The sequence below is a fragment of the Harpia harpyja genome, chromosome 6 (genome assembly GCF_026419915.1).
Source record: "Harpia harpyja isolate bHarHar1 chromosome 6, bHarHar1 primary haplotype, whole genome shotgun sequence".
Classification (NCBI taxonomy): domain Eukaryota; kingdom Metazoa; phylum Chordata; class Aves; order Accipitriformes; family Accipitridae; genus Harpia; species Harpia harpyja.
The window spans coordinates 22,216,486-22,233,090 of record NC_068945.1 but is presented as its reverse complement, the minus strand read 5'-3'; the positions used below and the strand labels follow the sequence as shown (position 1 = coordinate 22,233,090).

Below are 16,605 nucleotides of genomic sequence, written 5' to 3'. Positions count from 1 at the left end.
CGCGCAGGTTTCTTGGCAGACCTGTGAGCGGGGGTTTAAGAGGACTTTTCCCAAGTGAAACAGCCTGGTTTTCGTCCCTCTGTGGCTTATGGCCCCTCCATCTCTCCAAGACCCAAGGAGTGAGGATGCTCCTTGGGAGCATCCCACTGGCTCTGGCGGATGCTCAGGGGGCATCGCTGTCACAGGGCTTGGCTGGCGTGGATCGCCCCGTTACTGCTGGCTTGTTTCTTCACGGACGTTGCGGCAAGCTATTGTCAGCCTATGAAATCAAAAAGCTGAAGTTGTAAATCATATTACAGGCTGTAATGAGGAATTTGATCCCTGTAACAAACCATCCAACTTTTATTCACATTTATTACTATTTCTGCTATTGCCATAGAGTAAAGATCCTTTTTAAAAAAAAGAACATGCCACCAGCACAATTTGATAGTGTCCTCAGGAAATTTAGGGTTGTGTTTTTCTCACATTAGCTGCACGGGCAAATTTGCAATAAAAATGACTTTGCTGCAGAAGCCTTCTTTTCCCATCACCAGGCTGTCAATCAGCCTGTAATTTCTTGGTATCAAACTATGCTGAAGAGCTGGCCGAGTTATTCTCCTTACAACGTGTGCCCCTAAAACCTCAAATGTGAGAAAATCATTTTGGATGGAAGGAAGATTTCATACTTCTTTTTTTAGGGGAAAAAATATTTTTCCTGCGATGAGGTATAACCTCTGAGGAGGGTGGAAGTGGCAGCAGAGGAGTCCAAAGTCCTCTCTTTAGCCACAAGACAGCCCTGCTTCCTCCACCCCCTCCGTTTTTGGGGTACCAGGGTGGGTCAGTGTTTGTCCCCTTTCCTGTCCCCCTGCTGAGGCTGCCAGCAGTGTGGCAGGGACAGCAAGGGGCTGTTGTTGATGTGGAAACAAGACCCTAACAACAACTCATTTCACCAAGGGGCACAGGCAGCTATCTGACGTTGACAACATTGAGTGACTGCTGACCTTGTTTTTAGCATCAGCTGATATCAACTGGAGCCCTGCCAGTTTGCACCAGTTGAAAGTCTGTCTCTTAATGGGGGCGATTATCCTGATTTTTACAGTGGCGCTGAGGAAGTTGCAGCTGCTGTGCTTCACATCCCTGACTTTAATTTGGGGTGCCTGGGTCTTCCGGTGTTATCTTTAGAGGACCATGTGAGAAGAACCTCTCTCCTTGGTCTACATCGTTTTTTTCCATTTTTATTTTGTATGAAGAGATATTGCTCAAGCACACCATGGAATGAAAGCCATAAAGCTATAAATTACACCTCTGCTAGGTCCACAATATGTTACCAATTACATCTGCTTTATTATTCGCGTCCAGGGGGAAAACATACATCAAACCAGCCCCACTCTCCAGGCAGGTCGGTACTGTACTAGAAGGAACACCGTGACTCTTCTTAATCAGTGGAAAAACAAACACAGTTTTGGCTCACTCACATATGATATTTGTGTCTGGGATGACAAGTTGAGTAATACTGCTGCGGTTCTCTGAGCTCGCCGTGTGCCACATGGTATGGCATTTGTGGCAACATTATTGCCCTGTGGAAAGGAGAGAGGAGAGAAAGCACTTAGAGGGGCAGAGAGCTGGGAGGGTGGTCTGAGGACCCAGTTGCAGGGACCTTGGAAATTGCCACCAAGGGGGTTGGTGTGGGGGAGTTAATACGAATGGCAGCAAACAGCATGAGAAATCACATTAAAGCCAGGAGTCACGTCTGCAAAGGAGGGCACACTGCGGTGTGCAGGGCTTCGTTCCTAGAGCAGGGTTAGTGGGGTTTTGTGTTGCATGTTCCAGCAGAGGTGAGGGTTTCCCCACATGTCCTGATAGGGGTTTTCTTCTACGTCTGCCCTGTTTTCATAAATTTGTCACTGTGGCAGAGATGAAGGTGGGGGTGTTGAAGCAAAGTGGAGTGATTGCTTTGCCGGTTACTTGCGTGTAGCTACGTACAGTGGGTTTTGGCTCGCCACAGGACCCTTCTGAGCAGTTCCCAGGCTTTGGGCTCTTGGGAATTAACTGGAAAATGGGTGTTGGGTGCATTTAGGTGTGTTTGCTTGACCATGCTACTCAGCATTGAAGTGTGGAGTAACATTCCTGTTTTTCTATATTGGTGTATATGTTTATGCATGCATGTGTGTGAGTATGTATATGTACATATGAGCTCCAGAAAATCTTCTGAAGAGCAACATGGACTAGTAGAGAATGGGTTTCTTTTAGGAAAGGGAGCCAAGTGTTAGATACTCTCAGGTGTCACATGAAGAAGTCATCCATGTGCACTGCAGAGTTTGTTGTGGTTTTGTCACTGAAGCATACATTCAGCTTTTAACTTTTTAAAGTTGAAAACAAGTCAAGGTTATGTTTGTGCTTAATAATTCAGCAATGGTGCCAGCTCAGCATATTGTCTTTTTCTTCTCCAGTCATTCTGGTTTATTAAAAAGAAACACTGACGACAGATAGAAGGGTGAAGGAGGCTGTGCCTTTCTGCTTTAACTCCCACCAGGCGCTGACTCCTTCCCCAGGAATCCCCATAGATTTGTGCCGTTCACAATACCTTTGCCCCAGCGGTACCACCCCTACCCTGGGCAGGGAAAGCTGGCAGTAAGTCAGGATTTAGATGTCCTGTGCCTTGTGGACCACGTCTTTTTTTCTGAATAGGAGCATTTTCTGTTTCAGTGGAATATTACTCAGAATCCTTCAGTAAGTCTGTCTCAGCGATACTTTTATTTTCACTTTGGTTATGAGGTTGTGGGTTTCTTTGTTTGTTTGTTTGGTGGGGTTTTTTTAATAAAGGTGTAGAAGATCATTAACTCTTCTAGAACCAAAGAAGCTTGCAGTAAAATAGGTTTTTGTCTTTTCTTAAAAAGTAAAGTTATATTAGGACCTAGTTCTGCCACATGCTGATCTGTACGTTGCTTCATTAACAATGCTGTTCATTTCCAGGGGATCTGCTTTCCAGTGATGGTATTGTCACTGTGAATAAGAATGGATGAACACAATTTTATAAATCTGGGAGAACTGAGAGCATGCAGTGAAGCTCATGTTGTGTAACTCCCATCTCCAGTGTCCCTGAGCACAGACCAGCATTGTGCACGATTCCCACACACAGACTTGGCAAGCAACCTGAAACATCATCTGCTGCTTCTGTCCTGGCTCCTCAACTTTGTCCGTGCACCTCCATTTTGTCACGGTGTATCATCTCCTGGTCCCATCCTGGCTCCCTGCAGGCCAGAAGCTACACAGTGGTTTTATGGGAATAAACGGAGGGCTTAAGTCAGATTCACCAAACTGTTTAATATAGGATGAGCCTGAGGTTTTGAGATTTGGCTTCCATAGGCAGACTATTTTGCAGTATTTGACATGAGTTCTTCCTGAGAGCTAGATATATTCCTGGAGACAATGGGAATAGGAGTCTCTTTAGGCAGTGGAGGTAAAAATAACATTTACATTCCTGTTATTAAAAAGGAAAAGGGGGAAAGCAAGAGAGCAGGAATCTTGGTGGTTATTAGTGTAGTTCCATCAGGGGTAATGATTTATTTTAGAGCGTAATAGTTTATTTGTGTTGAATACCTATTTATGGAAGAACTTGATTTTTTGTGTGTGTGCTTGTGCTGTATCTGAAGTCTGTACCCCATTTTCCCTTCCTGCCACCGAACAAATGAAAAAAGCTGGGGAAGGCATCTTGACACTGTGGTTTCACTCTGATGTTGTATTGCAGGTATGGCCTCGCATGTGCAAGTTTTCTCTCCTCACACCCTTCAGTCAAGTGCCTTCTGTAGCGTGAAGAAACTGAAAGTGGAGCCGAGTTCGAACTGGGATATGACTGGGTACGGCACACACAGCAAAGTCTACAGCCAGAGCAAGAACGTGCAGTCCTCCCAAGCAGCCGCCGCAGCAGCCGTCAACGCCTCCCTACAGATCCCCAATCCGAGCATCCCTTACGAACAGACCATCATCTTCCCAGCAAGCACGGGGCACATCGTGGTGACATCCGCCAACAGCACTTCTGGTGTGGTTGCAGTGTCTGGGCAAACACTGGGCGGGCCACACAACCTGATGCGTCGCAGCACTGTGAGCCTTCTGGACACCTACCAAAAATGTGGACTTAAGCGCAAGAGTGAGGAGATCGAGAACACAAGCAGCGTGCAGATCATCGAAGAGCATCCACCAATGATTCAGAACAATGCCAGTGGGGCCACTGTAGCCACCGCCACCACCTCCACGGCCACCTCCAAAAACAGTGGCTCCAACAGCGAAGGGGATTACCAGCTGGTGCAACATGAGGTGCTCTGTTCCATGACCAACACGTACGAAGTGTTAGAGTTTCTTGGCCGTGGAACTTTCGGACAAGTAGTCAAATGCTGGAAACGTGGCACTAATGAGATTGTGGCCATCAAGATCCTAAAGAACCATCCTTCCTATGCCCGGCAAGGCCAAATTGAAGTGAGCATCCTGGCTCGTCTGAGCACGGAGAGTGCGGATGACTACAACTTTGTCCGTGCATATGAGTGCTTCCAGCACAAGAATCACACGTGCTTGGTCTTTGAAATGTTGGAGCAGAACCTCTATGATTTCCTAAAACAAAACAAATTCAGTCCCTTGCCCCTTAAGTACATTCGACCAATTCTCCAGCAGGTAGCAACTGCCCTAATGAAGCTGAAAAGCCTGGGACTGATTCATGCTGATCTCAAACCAGAGAACATCATGTTGGTAGACCCATCCCGACAGCCATATAGGGTCAAGGTCATAGACTTTGGTTCAGCTAGCCATGTGTCTAAAGCTGTGTGTTCTACTTACCTTCAATCCAGATATTACAGGTAAGATACTGGGCTCACGTAAAGTTACTAAAAGAAGTATTTTACCTATGGAAATTTTCCTACATTCCTGTAAATGAATGAGAGTCATGCCTTAATCCTAAACTGGTATGGCTCTTAGAATGGCTTGTTGGTGATAGAAAAAAATGGTATCCTAATCTCCTGGAGTTTACTTGCATAAAAAAAAATTGTAAATTTGTAAATAACCATAAAATGTTGTAAAAATAGAGTTTGCCAGTTACAATTTAGAAAGCTTTTTTCATGTCTGTCAGTATTTTGTTCTCTCTGGGACTGTTTCCAGAAAATGGGAGGTATCTGGAGAGTCCACCTTTCCTTTCCAAGTCAATACAAGTAGGTTCTTTGTTTCAGAAAGACCTTAACCTAAACAATCAATCCATATTTCAGATGTGTCTTCCAGTCTTTACTCGTATGTGAAACCAGGGACTTTACAAGAATAAGGTTGGCCCACAGGAAAACTGTATGGATGCAGAAGATGCTTTGTCAAGGAGTAGTTTTCACACAGGCTGTAGAGTTTGCTAGAGTCAATGCAAGGATTCTGGCTGGGTCCTGTCAGCTCTGCACCAGACAAGCAGACAGCCTGGCCAGGCTGGAAACACCTTTCTCCATGTGGGAAGCTATTGGTAGGGATGAATAAGTATTGTCAGTAATTTGGTGTTGGACTGAGGATCTGTCATGGACAGTTGATTCCCACTCACAGTGCTTTTAACTACAGGTATGTTATGTGCTAGGATGGAGTTCTGACCTCTGTGTAGGCATGCCTGAAGTGAAATGTGTGAACTAGCTATATCCCCCTTCAGCCTGTTGAACAGTTTCAGCAGAGCAGCCTCTTTTCATAACCCCTGGAAGGTCATCCTCTCCCTCTGTCTTGACTCCAAGACACAAAGCCTCTCTGTAGATGTTCTTCTCAGACTCTCTCTTTGGTACCAGTCAGCTTGATTCAACATCCCAAGGATCAAGAAAAGCAATTCTACTGCTGCCACAGGGGTGGGGGAAAGTAGCGGGGGGGAAAAAGGGAATTTGTCTTTAGATGACAGCTGAATTTACAAATGTTCAGGCCATGTTTTTGTTGTTGTAATTCTGTGAAACAGGGGCAAAGAGGGAAAATGTGATCCTGCTTGATGACTGATTTAATGAAAATCAGTCCTGGCAGCATCCACAGCTCATCAGATGGGTTACAGAAAAGCAGGGTAGTTGCTCTGTTTGTAAATAGGGAAGAAATCTGTCTTATACATGGGGAGGACTGGGGACAAAAAACTGACATGAGTTGGTAACAGACCCTTTTCCTACTTCATAAACATCACAGTGGCAAAACCCACCTGAGCTCTGAGCTTGGGAAGAGTTAATTTCTACAGGAACAGGAACTTTGACAGTGTAGCACTGCAGCAGCTGATTTTTATCTGCTTGTCCTTTGCTCTGAAGGAGGCCAGAAAAAAATCCCCAACCCTAGTTTATACCTCAGAAGAGGCTTATTAAATGAAATATTCTACCTGATGACAGTCCCATCCTCCAGGAGAGACATGTTTCTGTGGTAAATATGCAAAAGCTTTTAGGGTTGCAATTACCTGGCAGACTAGAAGAAAAAAAAAAAAAGATAATACAGGCATTTTGTTGTTGAGCTATCTGTGATTCTGCATTAGCAGCCTAGGTCCCTAGCTGAAAGACAGAAGGGGCAGCCAAAATGAAATATGTGACAGAAAGCAAAAATGAAAGAGAAAAATGGTTTATTCTCAGCGACAAACAAGGAATATTTTTGTGGCAGTCTCTGGGGAGGAAAAGGCTTGATAAAATTTGCTTTTTATATTTTAAATGTTATTCCTGCCCAGTCTAAAGTTGCAGCTTGTTAGATAGTATGTTCTGTTTGTCTAATTCCTCCCTTGTTTTCCATGCCTGAACTGATGGGAGGAGGCGAAAAGGGGCAGCAGCTCACCAGGAAAAAAAAAAAAGACAAAAAGAAAAAGAAAAATCTCATTGGATTGAATTACATCAGCAGGGGGCTGCTGATGAAGCTAAATTCAAGTCATGAGGAAAATTTATATTATTCTTCATTTTCTGATGGGGAAAAATACAGCACAGAGTAAACACCTATTCCACTCCAAAGAGATGGAACTTTCATGCTAGGGGAAACACAGGGCTTTATAAAGATTTCATGTGTCTTCCATTTAATTTACACTTGTTTTGCTTGCTAGAGTATAAAAGACAAGGGGATGACTTCAAGAAATGGCACATTTAAGCTGAATGTGAAGGAAAAGCTTCCTTGGAGTAAAACCTCTCAGACTCTAAGCAGGCGTGCCAAAGAAGTGACAGAAGCCCTGTGCCCCATGCATTTAAGAAAAGATGAGGCAGAGCACTGGCGAATATAATGTAGAGATAGGCTCTCAGCTGGAGGTTTTTTATCATGGGCTTTTGGGAACAAATTCCCAGGTCATCCCCACATTTTATTAACAACTTGCTTTTTCTTTTCCGTCCTTTTTTTTTTTTGTTTAACACTAGTCTCAAGAATGTGATAGCCAAATCCTTTCAAGTGAGGAAAGTTGTGTGGGATCCTGCTCATTCTCAGAGCAATATAAGGCCTTTCCTCTTCCTATAAATGATAGACCTGTTTTCTTCTCCCAGAGGTGGAAGACAGAAGTGTCTTTAAACAAACTCCATGCTCTTTCTTGACCCGAAACCGTATAGCCCAGCGTAAGCTAAGACAGTCCCACGGCTGCTTGCAGACTAAACGTGAGCGATTTGCAGTTGCTGCCATGTAACGTGCTCTGAAGATGAACCGGATCCCTCAGCCCAGTTTCTTGTGAGAGGAACAGTGGGCAGACTTGGTATCGCGCTGCTGGCAGAGCTCGGGGGCCCTCGCTGGGTGTCCCAACGTCAGCAGCATTTCTGTCCCACCAGGGACGTTTCTGTCAAGCTAAGCCAGCGCTCTCCAGAAGGATGGCAAGGGGATGAGCACCAGCCAGAGCCTGGCGGGGTGGAGGGAAAGGTGCACCCTGCGCCCTGCCACTGGCTCTGCGCCGCAATGACGAAGGACGTCACAGCCGCTGTGAGAGCTTAAAGCTCCCGGTCCCGAGTCCTTTACTAAAGGGGAAAGACCCCAGAGCAGACTGGGAACCAGAGGTAGGGTCCTCTGACCCACAAGGCCCACACCGCCACGTGGCCGTCTCCCCCGTCCCCGATGGCAGCGCAGCTCTGGCGCTGTCGCGCTCGCATCGCTCCCCCCGCTCCCCGCCAGCGCTGGTGGGCCGCGCAGGGGCTCTCCTGCCCCGTCCCCATTTCGTCAGCCGCTTCTCACGCTGCTGCTCCAGCCATGTCAGAGATTTTGTCAGTACTGTGGTCAGAGTTGTCATCTAAAGAGGGGAGCGCTGTGAGGAGGATCAGCCTCCTTCCTCCCACCCACCTTCAGCCTGTGGTGCAAAACCCACTGTGGTGCAAAAGCGTTTCTCATGTAGCATCCTTAGCCTGCGCGTGTAGGACCTGGCTGGTGGCCCTCCAAGCGTTCCCCCTCGCTTGGGACAGTGGTCCCAGCCTGCCCCCCAGTCACCATAGTCTTTCGTCTTGTCATTTATCACTAGCTGAGTCAGCCTGGGCCTGAGGTACGTGGAGGTACGTGGTGACGCAGCCATGGTCTGGAGCCGCCTGCGTGAGGAACCAAAGCTGCCGAGGGAGGGCTGCTCTGCCCAGCTCGCAGTGCAGGAGCAGGGCTTTGCAGCTGGCAGTTTTAGCCAGATACGCTTAGACTAGAAATGAAGCCCTGTTCACAGAGCAACCGATCAAAAAGCTGCGATAGCTGCTGCATCACGGGGTATCTTCATGGGATTTTATTTTTACCTTTTCTTTTTTATGCTGCAGTTTGAAGGGGAGATCATTGAGCTAGTCTCTGTGATCTCCATTTTGCAGGAGGTCAGAGGGATGAATGACCAGAGAGATCCCTTCTGGGTTCATAATCCATGTATGAACAGCTTCCCGGGAAAACCCACGTCCTGAGGAATGCAGGGCTCAGGCTGCAACAGCCCTCCCTTAGAGCCCACATTGATGCACCCAGGTGGAAGAGGGGTTCCTACCCTCTGGGAGAGGGGGTGGTTGCGGTGGCAGGTAGAGCTGTGGTCCTCCCTTGCTGGGACCAGAGCAGTTCCCTAGCGTGGGGTGGCAGCTCTGGGACACTCGGAGCAGGAGGCCTTCTCCTGGGAACACTACAACTGTGCTGCCTCGCCCTCTTGGCTTTTCTTTGCTGCTCAGCTGAAACAGCTGCTGTGTTGCACCCCAGGGATGACAGCGTTTCACTAATTAGTGGTGTAATCACCTGATGAGATTTAAGTCTTTTAGAATTTGCAAAATATTGCAGATATAAAATAATGGCTGTCACCCCTGCACTATTAACAGATAAATGTAGTTTTGGTTCCTTGTTTTCAAAAGGCTTTGGTATGTGGCGTGTCTGCCTTGATTTGAGATGTCTGCTTTGTAGGTAAGTGGCCTTTGATGAAATGTTTGGATAACAGAGAATGAAACTGAGTATCAGTTTGAAGAGGTGTTTATCATTATCAGTCTAGTTTCAGGCGCTGCAAGAAAATACGCAGGCATAAAGGCCTACGCGCATGTTGTCAGCTGCCCATACGGAACATAAAGTGAGGCTGTGTGCAGGTGTGTTTTTTAACTGGCTTGCACATGCCTAGCTGGGTTGAGTGCGGGTCCTGAGGGATGCAGGGGGCTAAACTGGATCCATCTTGCCACACACGGACATCTTGCCATGACAAGTATCAGTCCTCCAGCCGTGCTGACAGGGAGCCAAAGCAAGGTAGATTCCCAAGCAGCGTCACAACCTCTCCCCCATCGTGTGACTCAGAGTATGTGTCATTCTGGCCAAAACTGCCCTTTAAATGAGGCAGTAGTAATGACAGCGGGGATAGGCTGTGCTTACTAGTTTACTCAGTGAATTGGCATCTGTTACGTCCTTGTATAACAGTGTTAGTGCACTTACATTTCAAAATCTTGTGCCATTCCGGTCTTGCACAAACATCTCTATCTCAGACTTGACTGCTTTTGCAGCTGTGGGAGCCTCATTGCTCTGCCAGTCTGTTTCAATCCTACCTGCAACATTCACTGCTTTACTGACTCTGCCCCTCCAAGGTGAAGAGCAGGATGGCTAGATGGTTTGAGGAGGAAAGTTTCTTCTGGGCACTGGAGTGAAACCATCAAATTCATTGCTAAAGTCTAAGCTCTGTTTCACTTAGTGATGATGATCACACTTGGTAGGACTGCAGGCTTGTAAAACAGGCAATACATTGCAGAAGACTTTGTGGAGGAAAGCAGACTTCAAGCCATGCTATTTTAAGCAGTTGTTCCTTTCTTTCCCAAGGACACTTGGAGTTTAGAGTTGTTTTTTTCAGAACTAAAATTCAGCAGTATTTTTTTTGCAAAACCAACACCAGGATTAATTGAATCTCAGTTTCATTGTACCCAGACCACTGAGTCTTGGAAGGGAACAGACATTCAGCTGAAAGCTTTTGGCTTTGTCCCATCTCTGTGATAGTCAAGCCAGGTTGGTTTTTGGTTTTACAAAGCTCAAGCAAAGTTCCTTTGTGTATAAATCACCTCAGAGCAAGGATAGTAAACCGGCATTATGCCCGTGGTGCATCCAACAGAAGATGCACACTGTATATTCCAAAATAACTCCCTTTCTGGGGTCTAATTTAAAATAGAAAAGCCTATATTTCAGCCTAAACAATCTCCTCAGACTGGAGTCTCCCTAGGGTTTTCTCTGCTGAAACCTTCTTACCATTTCCCTAGGTGTTTTTTATTTTGCTCTGAGCAGACACACCAGCTCCTCTTTTATCTTGTCAAAGTTAGCGATCTGCCCCTTTCCCTGTGACACCGCAGCATCTCCCTGCCCGCCTCCAGCGCATGATGCTGGCCTTGCTCCGAGAGGACCTCTGTGTCCCTGTGTGGAATCGGAAAGGCCATCACAGGAGGGCTCTGTTTATTTATTAGCCAAGTGTATAAAACGTGCCCAGTTATGTGCCTCTGGGCCCAAGAATATTTGTAACAAAGGGCTGTTTGCAAAGAACCTGACAGGGAGGCTTTCCCCAGCAGAGAGAAGTTGTCGATGGCCTGAGGAGGGGGAGAAGTTTTGTGCTGCTTCCTTTTGGGTCATTCATGTCTGAGTGGTGGAAAATCAAATATCTCAGCTGGGTGCTGAGCCAGTCCCTTCTGTACCCTCTCCCCTCTCTGAAAACAGCTCCTATAACGCAAAGACAGGGGACTGACAGTAATTATTCCTTCTGCAGATCTCAGTTTTGTCTTGGTGGATGGAAAGGAGAGAACCTGTTTGTCCACAGACAGGGCTTAATCCATTAGGGGTGTTGTAGATCAGAGACAAGTACGTGAAAGGCAGCCAGAGGCAGGTACCAGGGTCAGGAGCACTGGTTTTCCATCAGCTGGTGCCACCCCAGAGGTGAGGGGCTCTGGTCCTCACCAGTCAGCTCTGCCATAGTCCAACGAGGTAAAACACCACAGGGAACTGGTTGGCAAAGTCCCACTAAGCACAGACTAACAACAATAAAAAAAATTAAATAAAAAGGGTTTTGGCTGCCACACCATTAATTGTTGGAACAACCAGAGACCCTAAGAGCACCCTGAAGTCTGGGCTTTGGGCCACCTGTTAACCATACCCTGTCGTTTCCACTTTGCTTTTCCCTTGTTCATCACTGTTAGAGATACTTGCATGAAAAAGGGCGTTTGTTTCTTAGGAGTTCCCAATTTGCAGAGGTTTCCCCGCGTAAAGTTACAATCTCCCTTTAGATGTGGAAGGGGGATAGGATTGCCAGTGCGACCAATGCAAACGGCAGGATGATGGCCTCAGGTGAGGGGATGAGCACTGGGAGCAGTGAATGGTGAAACAGAGATCCCTCTTTTAGGAAAATGGCAGTTGTGCAAAAGACCAAGCAAAACACAGGGAAAAGAAGGTAAATGCAAATTCGCTTCTAAAAAAAGAGCATTTTCCCAAGGCTGCTGCAGCTTTTAAGCGTGTCAGTGATCCCCATAGAGGGAAGGGCAGCTGTCTGGATGCAGGCAGCCCCGTTCTCCCTCGGTGGCACTGACTTTTGCCCAGGCAGTGCTGTGCGGGCAGGGAGCAGGAGCAGAGCTGCAGTGGCAGGGCTGCTGACCAGGGGTTGACCACCAGCTCTGACACAGGTGTCCTGCCCACGCTGGGGCAGCTCACCTCACCCTTCCCCACATCAGCTCTGGAGGGACATGATTTGGGAGAACAGTGCTCCTCTTCCCCTCCACCCCCTGTACTCCATAATTTTCCCATCCAAGCACACCTTCCTTCCGTGGGCGTTCATACCACCGGTGCCATGCGGTCCCACGCCGGGGGCTGACCTCCCCGAAAGCAACACTTTCCAGTTTGGAAACAAATACACTTCAAATGTGTCTGAGCTGGAGTTCCCACGTGGTTTCGAGAGGGCTTGCAGAAAGGAGGCGGTGTGCAAATACACTCATTACCAGTCCACGTACCACCACCTGAAGTCATCTGGGAACTCCTGACATAAACATCCAGGAACCTTTTTCTTTTAAACCTAGCACTGAATCCTAAACTAATCCCTACCTTCTCTACACTTGCTGCCAGAGTTGTTTCAGTAAGGCTGGGAGGATCAGTGAGAGGCTTGGAAGTCCCAGTCTCCCCACTTGCAGGTTGGCCACAGGTGCTCTTGGGTTTAGGGTTTTTTTGGTGTTTTTTTTTATTCTCCTGCTACTGTCTTTCTCACATGATCACCAAAACAAGCCTGTCACAGGATTTCCTGCTGTCTGTTTTTCTTCTCTCAAGCTTTATAAGCACAGTAAGTCCCTTTAAGGCTACAGCCTGGTGAAATGATGTGAAAAATCAAGGTCACTCTCATATTTACTGTACCAGGGCAGGTCTGAAACAGCTACAAATGGCTAGCTTGTTTTACTTAAAGAGAGCTATTTACCTAAGAGAAATCAAAACCCTCCTATTGCAGCTATTGGCTGTAGCGCTTCAGACTCCATCTCTGTAGTACATAAAAGACATACTGTCTTTTGGTAAAGATACCTGTGCTCAGACCAGGGGCTGGGGAATAACCTAGCTCAGTATGGTGACAAGCAGTTGCTTCTGCACTGATACTTCTGAGTGACGGTACAATTAGCGGGGCTAGAACACGGGCCGGCTGCAACTGGAGTCCGCTGTTTGCACGTATATGAAAGACATAAAGTTTGGTCTCCGCTCCTAGTTGCTTACTTCTGTGGTTTTGTGTTTGCTCTCCTTTCTCTCCTCCCACTCAAGTCGTTTCCTCACCAAGTGCAAAGGAAATGGAGCGGGGAAAGGGTGCTCTTTTTTTCAGCTCTGATGACAGAACAGCAGCAGCCACTCATAGGAACAGCGGTGTGGTGACCCACAGATGTTACTCTAGCAATAGGTGGCCAGTGAAGGAGAATGCACTGCAGTCACACACTGGAGTATGATTTTCCATGTCTTTCTCTGCATGTTTGGGTCAGGGCAGTAGCTGACTAAGGGCAGTGGTGGCTGCTGAGAAGCAGAATGAGGTGAGGGGCTGTTGACTTGAGATCGGTGCTCCAAGTGTGAAAATAAGAAGAATTACAAGTAGTGAGATTCATCATCTGCACTTCTGAATACGAAAGAGCAGCATTAGCAACACAGTTTGCACAGGATTTCAGGGATGCTTTGCTCAAGTACCACATATTTAAATCCTATCAGGTTTTTGCCTCCCTCTGTAAGTTTGCTCACTGCAGGCAAGAGATTTAAGTGTAACATGGAGAAAGCTTACTGTGTACGTCTGTGCATTCATTAAGTTCACAAGTGTTAGGCCCCAGCACAGTGCAAGTGAAAAAGCTGTATTACACTGAAGAGCACTTTCTGATTGGAAAGTGTTTCTGCTCTGCTGCTTATTGGCAATGAGGTTAGAAAAGCGACTGACGTTAGTTTATAAATGAATGAGTCATTACCAGAAGAGAGAAATTACCTAAAGATGCTACGATTAGTTTGGGGTTATACATTCCCCAGCTTCAGACCCCTGAATGCTGTGATTTCAGTCCCTGAAGTTACCATCTTAACTTCTCAAGCCACTTGCTGCACTGATGCTTCAAATTAGCCTAAGCTAATATAAAGGCACCTAATTCTCAGGTGGGGGCTCAATAGCTGCCTCCTTCTCCAGGTCATGCTGGGGAAAAGGAGCAACTCTCAAGCAGCTGAGAGTAGTTATCTTGCTTGAAAAACACTAATCTTGTGGCCTGACTTAAGCTGAGTTAGAGCCACAGCTGTTACCTGTTTAAGGAGGAAGGTCAAGGAAATGTCCTTTGCCTTTTAGGCCAGGTCATACAATGGTTATTCTGTGGTGCTTTACAAGGTGGGGGGGAAGGGGGGCAGAAGAGAGGCATGCATATATATATATATATATATATACACTGTGAGAAATGTTCAGTTCTAAGAGGAATAAATAGAAGGGAAGTGGCTCTAGGAGGTGAGAGAGAGGAAGGGCAGAAGAGAATTCCTCTTAGAGGCAATGGCTACCTGGAAGTTGCAGTTCCCTGTATAAAGAAAGATGTGGGAGGAAAGAAGATGAGATTTCACCCTTCTTGGTATCTGGAGACTTCAAAACCAGAGATAGCTGATTTCCAAACAGGACAGCGTGCTTCTCCTGCGATGGGCTGGAAAAGTAATCTGTAAGTCCCTGAGTGGCAGCTTGACCTCTGTCTTCTACTTATTGAAGGACAGAAGTAATCACAGCCATTGTTTTACTTGCACAGAGATGAGTTATTTTGTGATGACAGGTTTTGCCTTTTTCGCTGTGTCTGCATGGAATCGATGCTTGGGTGAGTGTTCAGGTTCTGTCCCCTCTGTCCCTGTATCTGCTGGTGTGCATTAGCCAGGGAGCAGCAGACTTCTACCCGCTACCAAACCTACTGTTTGTCTCCGAAGGCTTCTGCTCAGGAGTGGAGGCAGGGTAGATGTGTGGGATTTGGCCTGAATTTAGCTGAAGTGACTCTGAATCAAAAACTATGGTTCAAAGAGTTGGGTTAACTCTTTGTCATTATTTTTCTTTTTGCTAACCACTGCCATTCCTAGCTGGTTTAAAGCAGATGATTTCAAGTGCGAGTGTAGTACCCCAGGCCTCATGACACATGGAAAGTGCTGAAAATTTTGTAGCGTCATCACTGAACGTCTACCTTTGCAGGAGGCTTGGGACAGTTTTTGATAACTCTGGTGACTTGCAGAGCTCCTGAGCCCAGGAAGCTCACCAGCTGAAGCCTTTGGAGGAGAAGGAGAATCGTCTGTTCCAGCAGCTGATGCTTATGCTCCTGTAGAGGCAGACAAGGAAAAGTTAGAAATGTTTCAGTTAACTTGACAACAGGAGGAGCAGTACTGTAATGTTGTGCTTTAACTGCAGATTGTAGGAGTACATCACTTGCGGTAATACTGCTGAGCAACACCATGTTTTCTCCCCATACTCTCCAGGCCAGCTGTAGGTGTCTGTCGCTGTTTACCTTACGCTGTTCTCCTCAGATGCCATGATTTCTGAAGCAGGACTGTGTTTACAGCACCTAACGCACAAAGATTTTTGTGGCTGAGACCCTTAAACAAAAGGGTAATAGAGAGTATCGTGGTACATGTGACCATGAGGGCTAGTGTGCACGTTAATGTGACAGCTGGTGTACAGAAGGAAAGCTGATAGCCTTGTTTGGATCCACCATGGTAAGAATTCGTGTTTCAACTAGTTGCTTCCGTGCAGAGCTGTGCCATGCCCTCAAAAGAAAGTCCAGGGTGGTGGGGTGGAAGGAATATCTGATGGCTTAAAAAAAGTTTCAATTTACTTTGTCTAAGAGTGTTTTACTTGCCAGTGGGAGACTGCAAACAGAGAATAATCATCCAAGAGGAAAATGGAGTATTTCTTTGATGCTCACAACAATATTAAGAGGGCAGATGAAATCTAAAAGGTAAACAGGTTCAGCTGAGACTAGCTGAATTTGCTGGTTACTATGCTAGGAAGTTAATGATGAAATACTGCCAGTTAATTTCAGCAGGTAAAAAGAAGTAATGGTGAAGGCCTGTATCAAAAATAAAAGCTTACTTAAGCGATCTCATCCCATAGTTGTCAAAAATACAGCTCCTGCCATTGTTAGCCACTTAAATTAGTGGACTGGATTCTGGAGGTTTGCATGAGCACAAGCAAAAGCAGAAGATAGCCATGTTGGTTTTTCTGGAAATGCTTTTCTGGAGGCTTATTTGATAACCTATCTCCTCTTGGCAGGTGTGTGAGGGACCAGGGAAGAGAAAGGTAGCATGAGCTGGATTTTACGTAGCAATGCCAATATGTGTACAGAGATGTGGCGCCTCCAAATGTATTCCTTTGTAAGTGAGGTCAAAATACAGCTTGATGTGTAAGATATATAATGAGTGAGAGAAAGGCAGGCATGTTAACTGGCTTGGAAGATAACATTCTGCCTTTTGAATGGATTCTTGTTATTGTCACCAATGTTACTTTCAGCAAAAAAATTGTTGAAATTATTCTTTTTTTTTTCCTCTGTTTTTTAGCTCTTGTTCTCAGCTTTGTTATGGCCACAAAGAGATGATAAAAATGGATTGGCACAAAGTTGGGTTTCCTGTATCGTTCAGAGTTATGTTTTCAGCCCTTAGCACTTTGATAGGGTCTGTTCTTCATTTTGAAAATAGCAGTAAAAGAGCAGAGAACATAAGAAAACACAATTCTCCCTTTTTTCTTTTTTTTTTTTAATG

The 16,605-nt window shown here is 46.1% G+C and overlaps 1 protein-coding gene across 4 annotated transcripts in view; it reads left to right on the top strand.

Annotated features, from left to right (window-relative positions):
- Positions 1-16,605, top strand: part of HIPK2 (homeodomain interacting protein kinase 2) — a 143,272-nt gene that overhangs the window by 39,849 nt on the left and 86,818 nt on the right. For all 4 annotated transcript variants that reach the window (XM_052790678.1, XM_052790674.1, XM_052790675.1 and 1 more), the window contains exon 2: positions 3,728-4,826. In XM_052790678.1, coding sequence (XP_052646638.1) covers positions 3,728-4,826 — 1,099 coding nt within the window. The remainder of the gene's footprint in view (positions 1-3,727; positions 4,827-16,605) is intronic.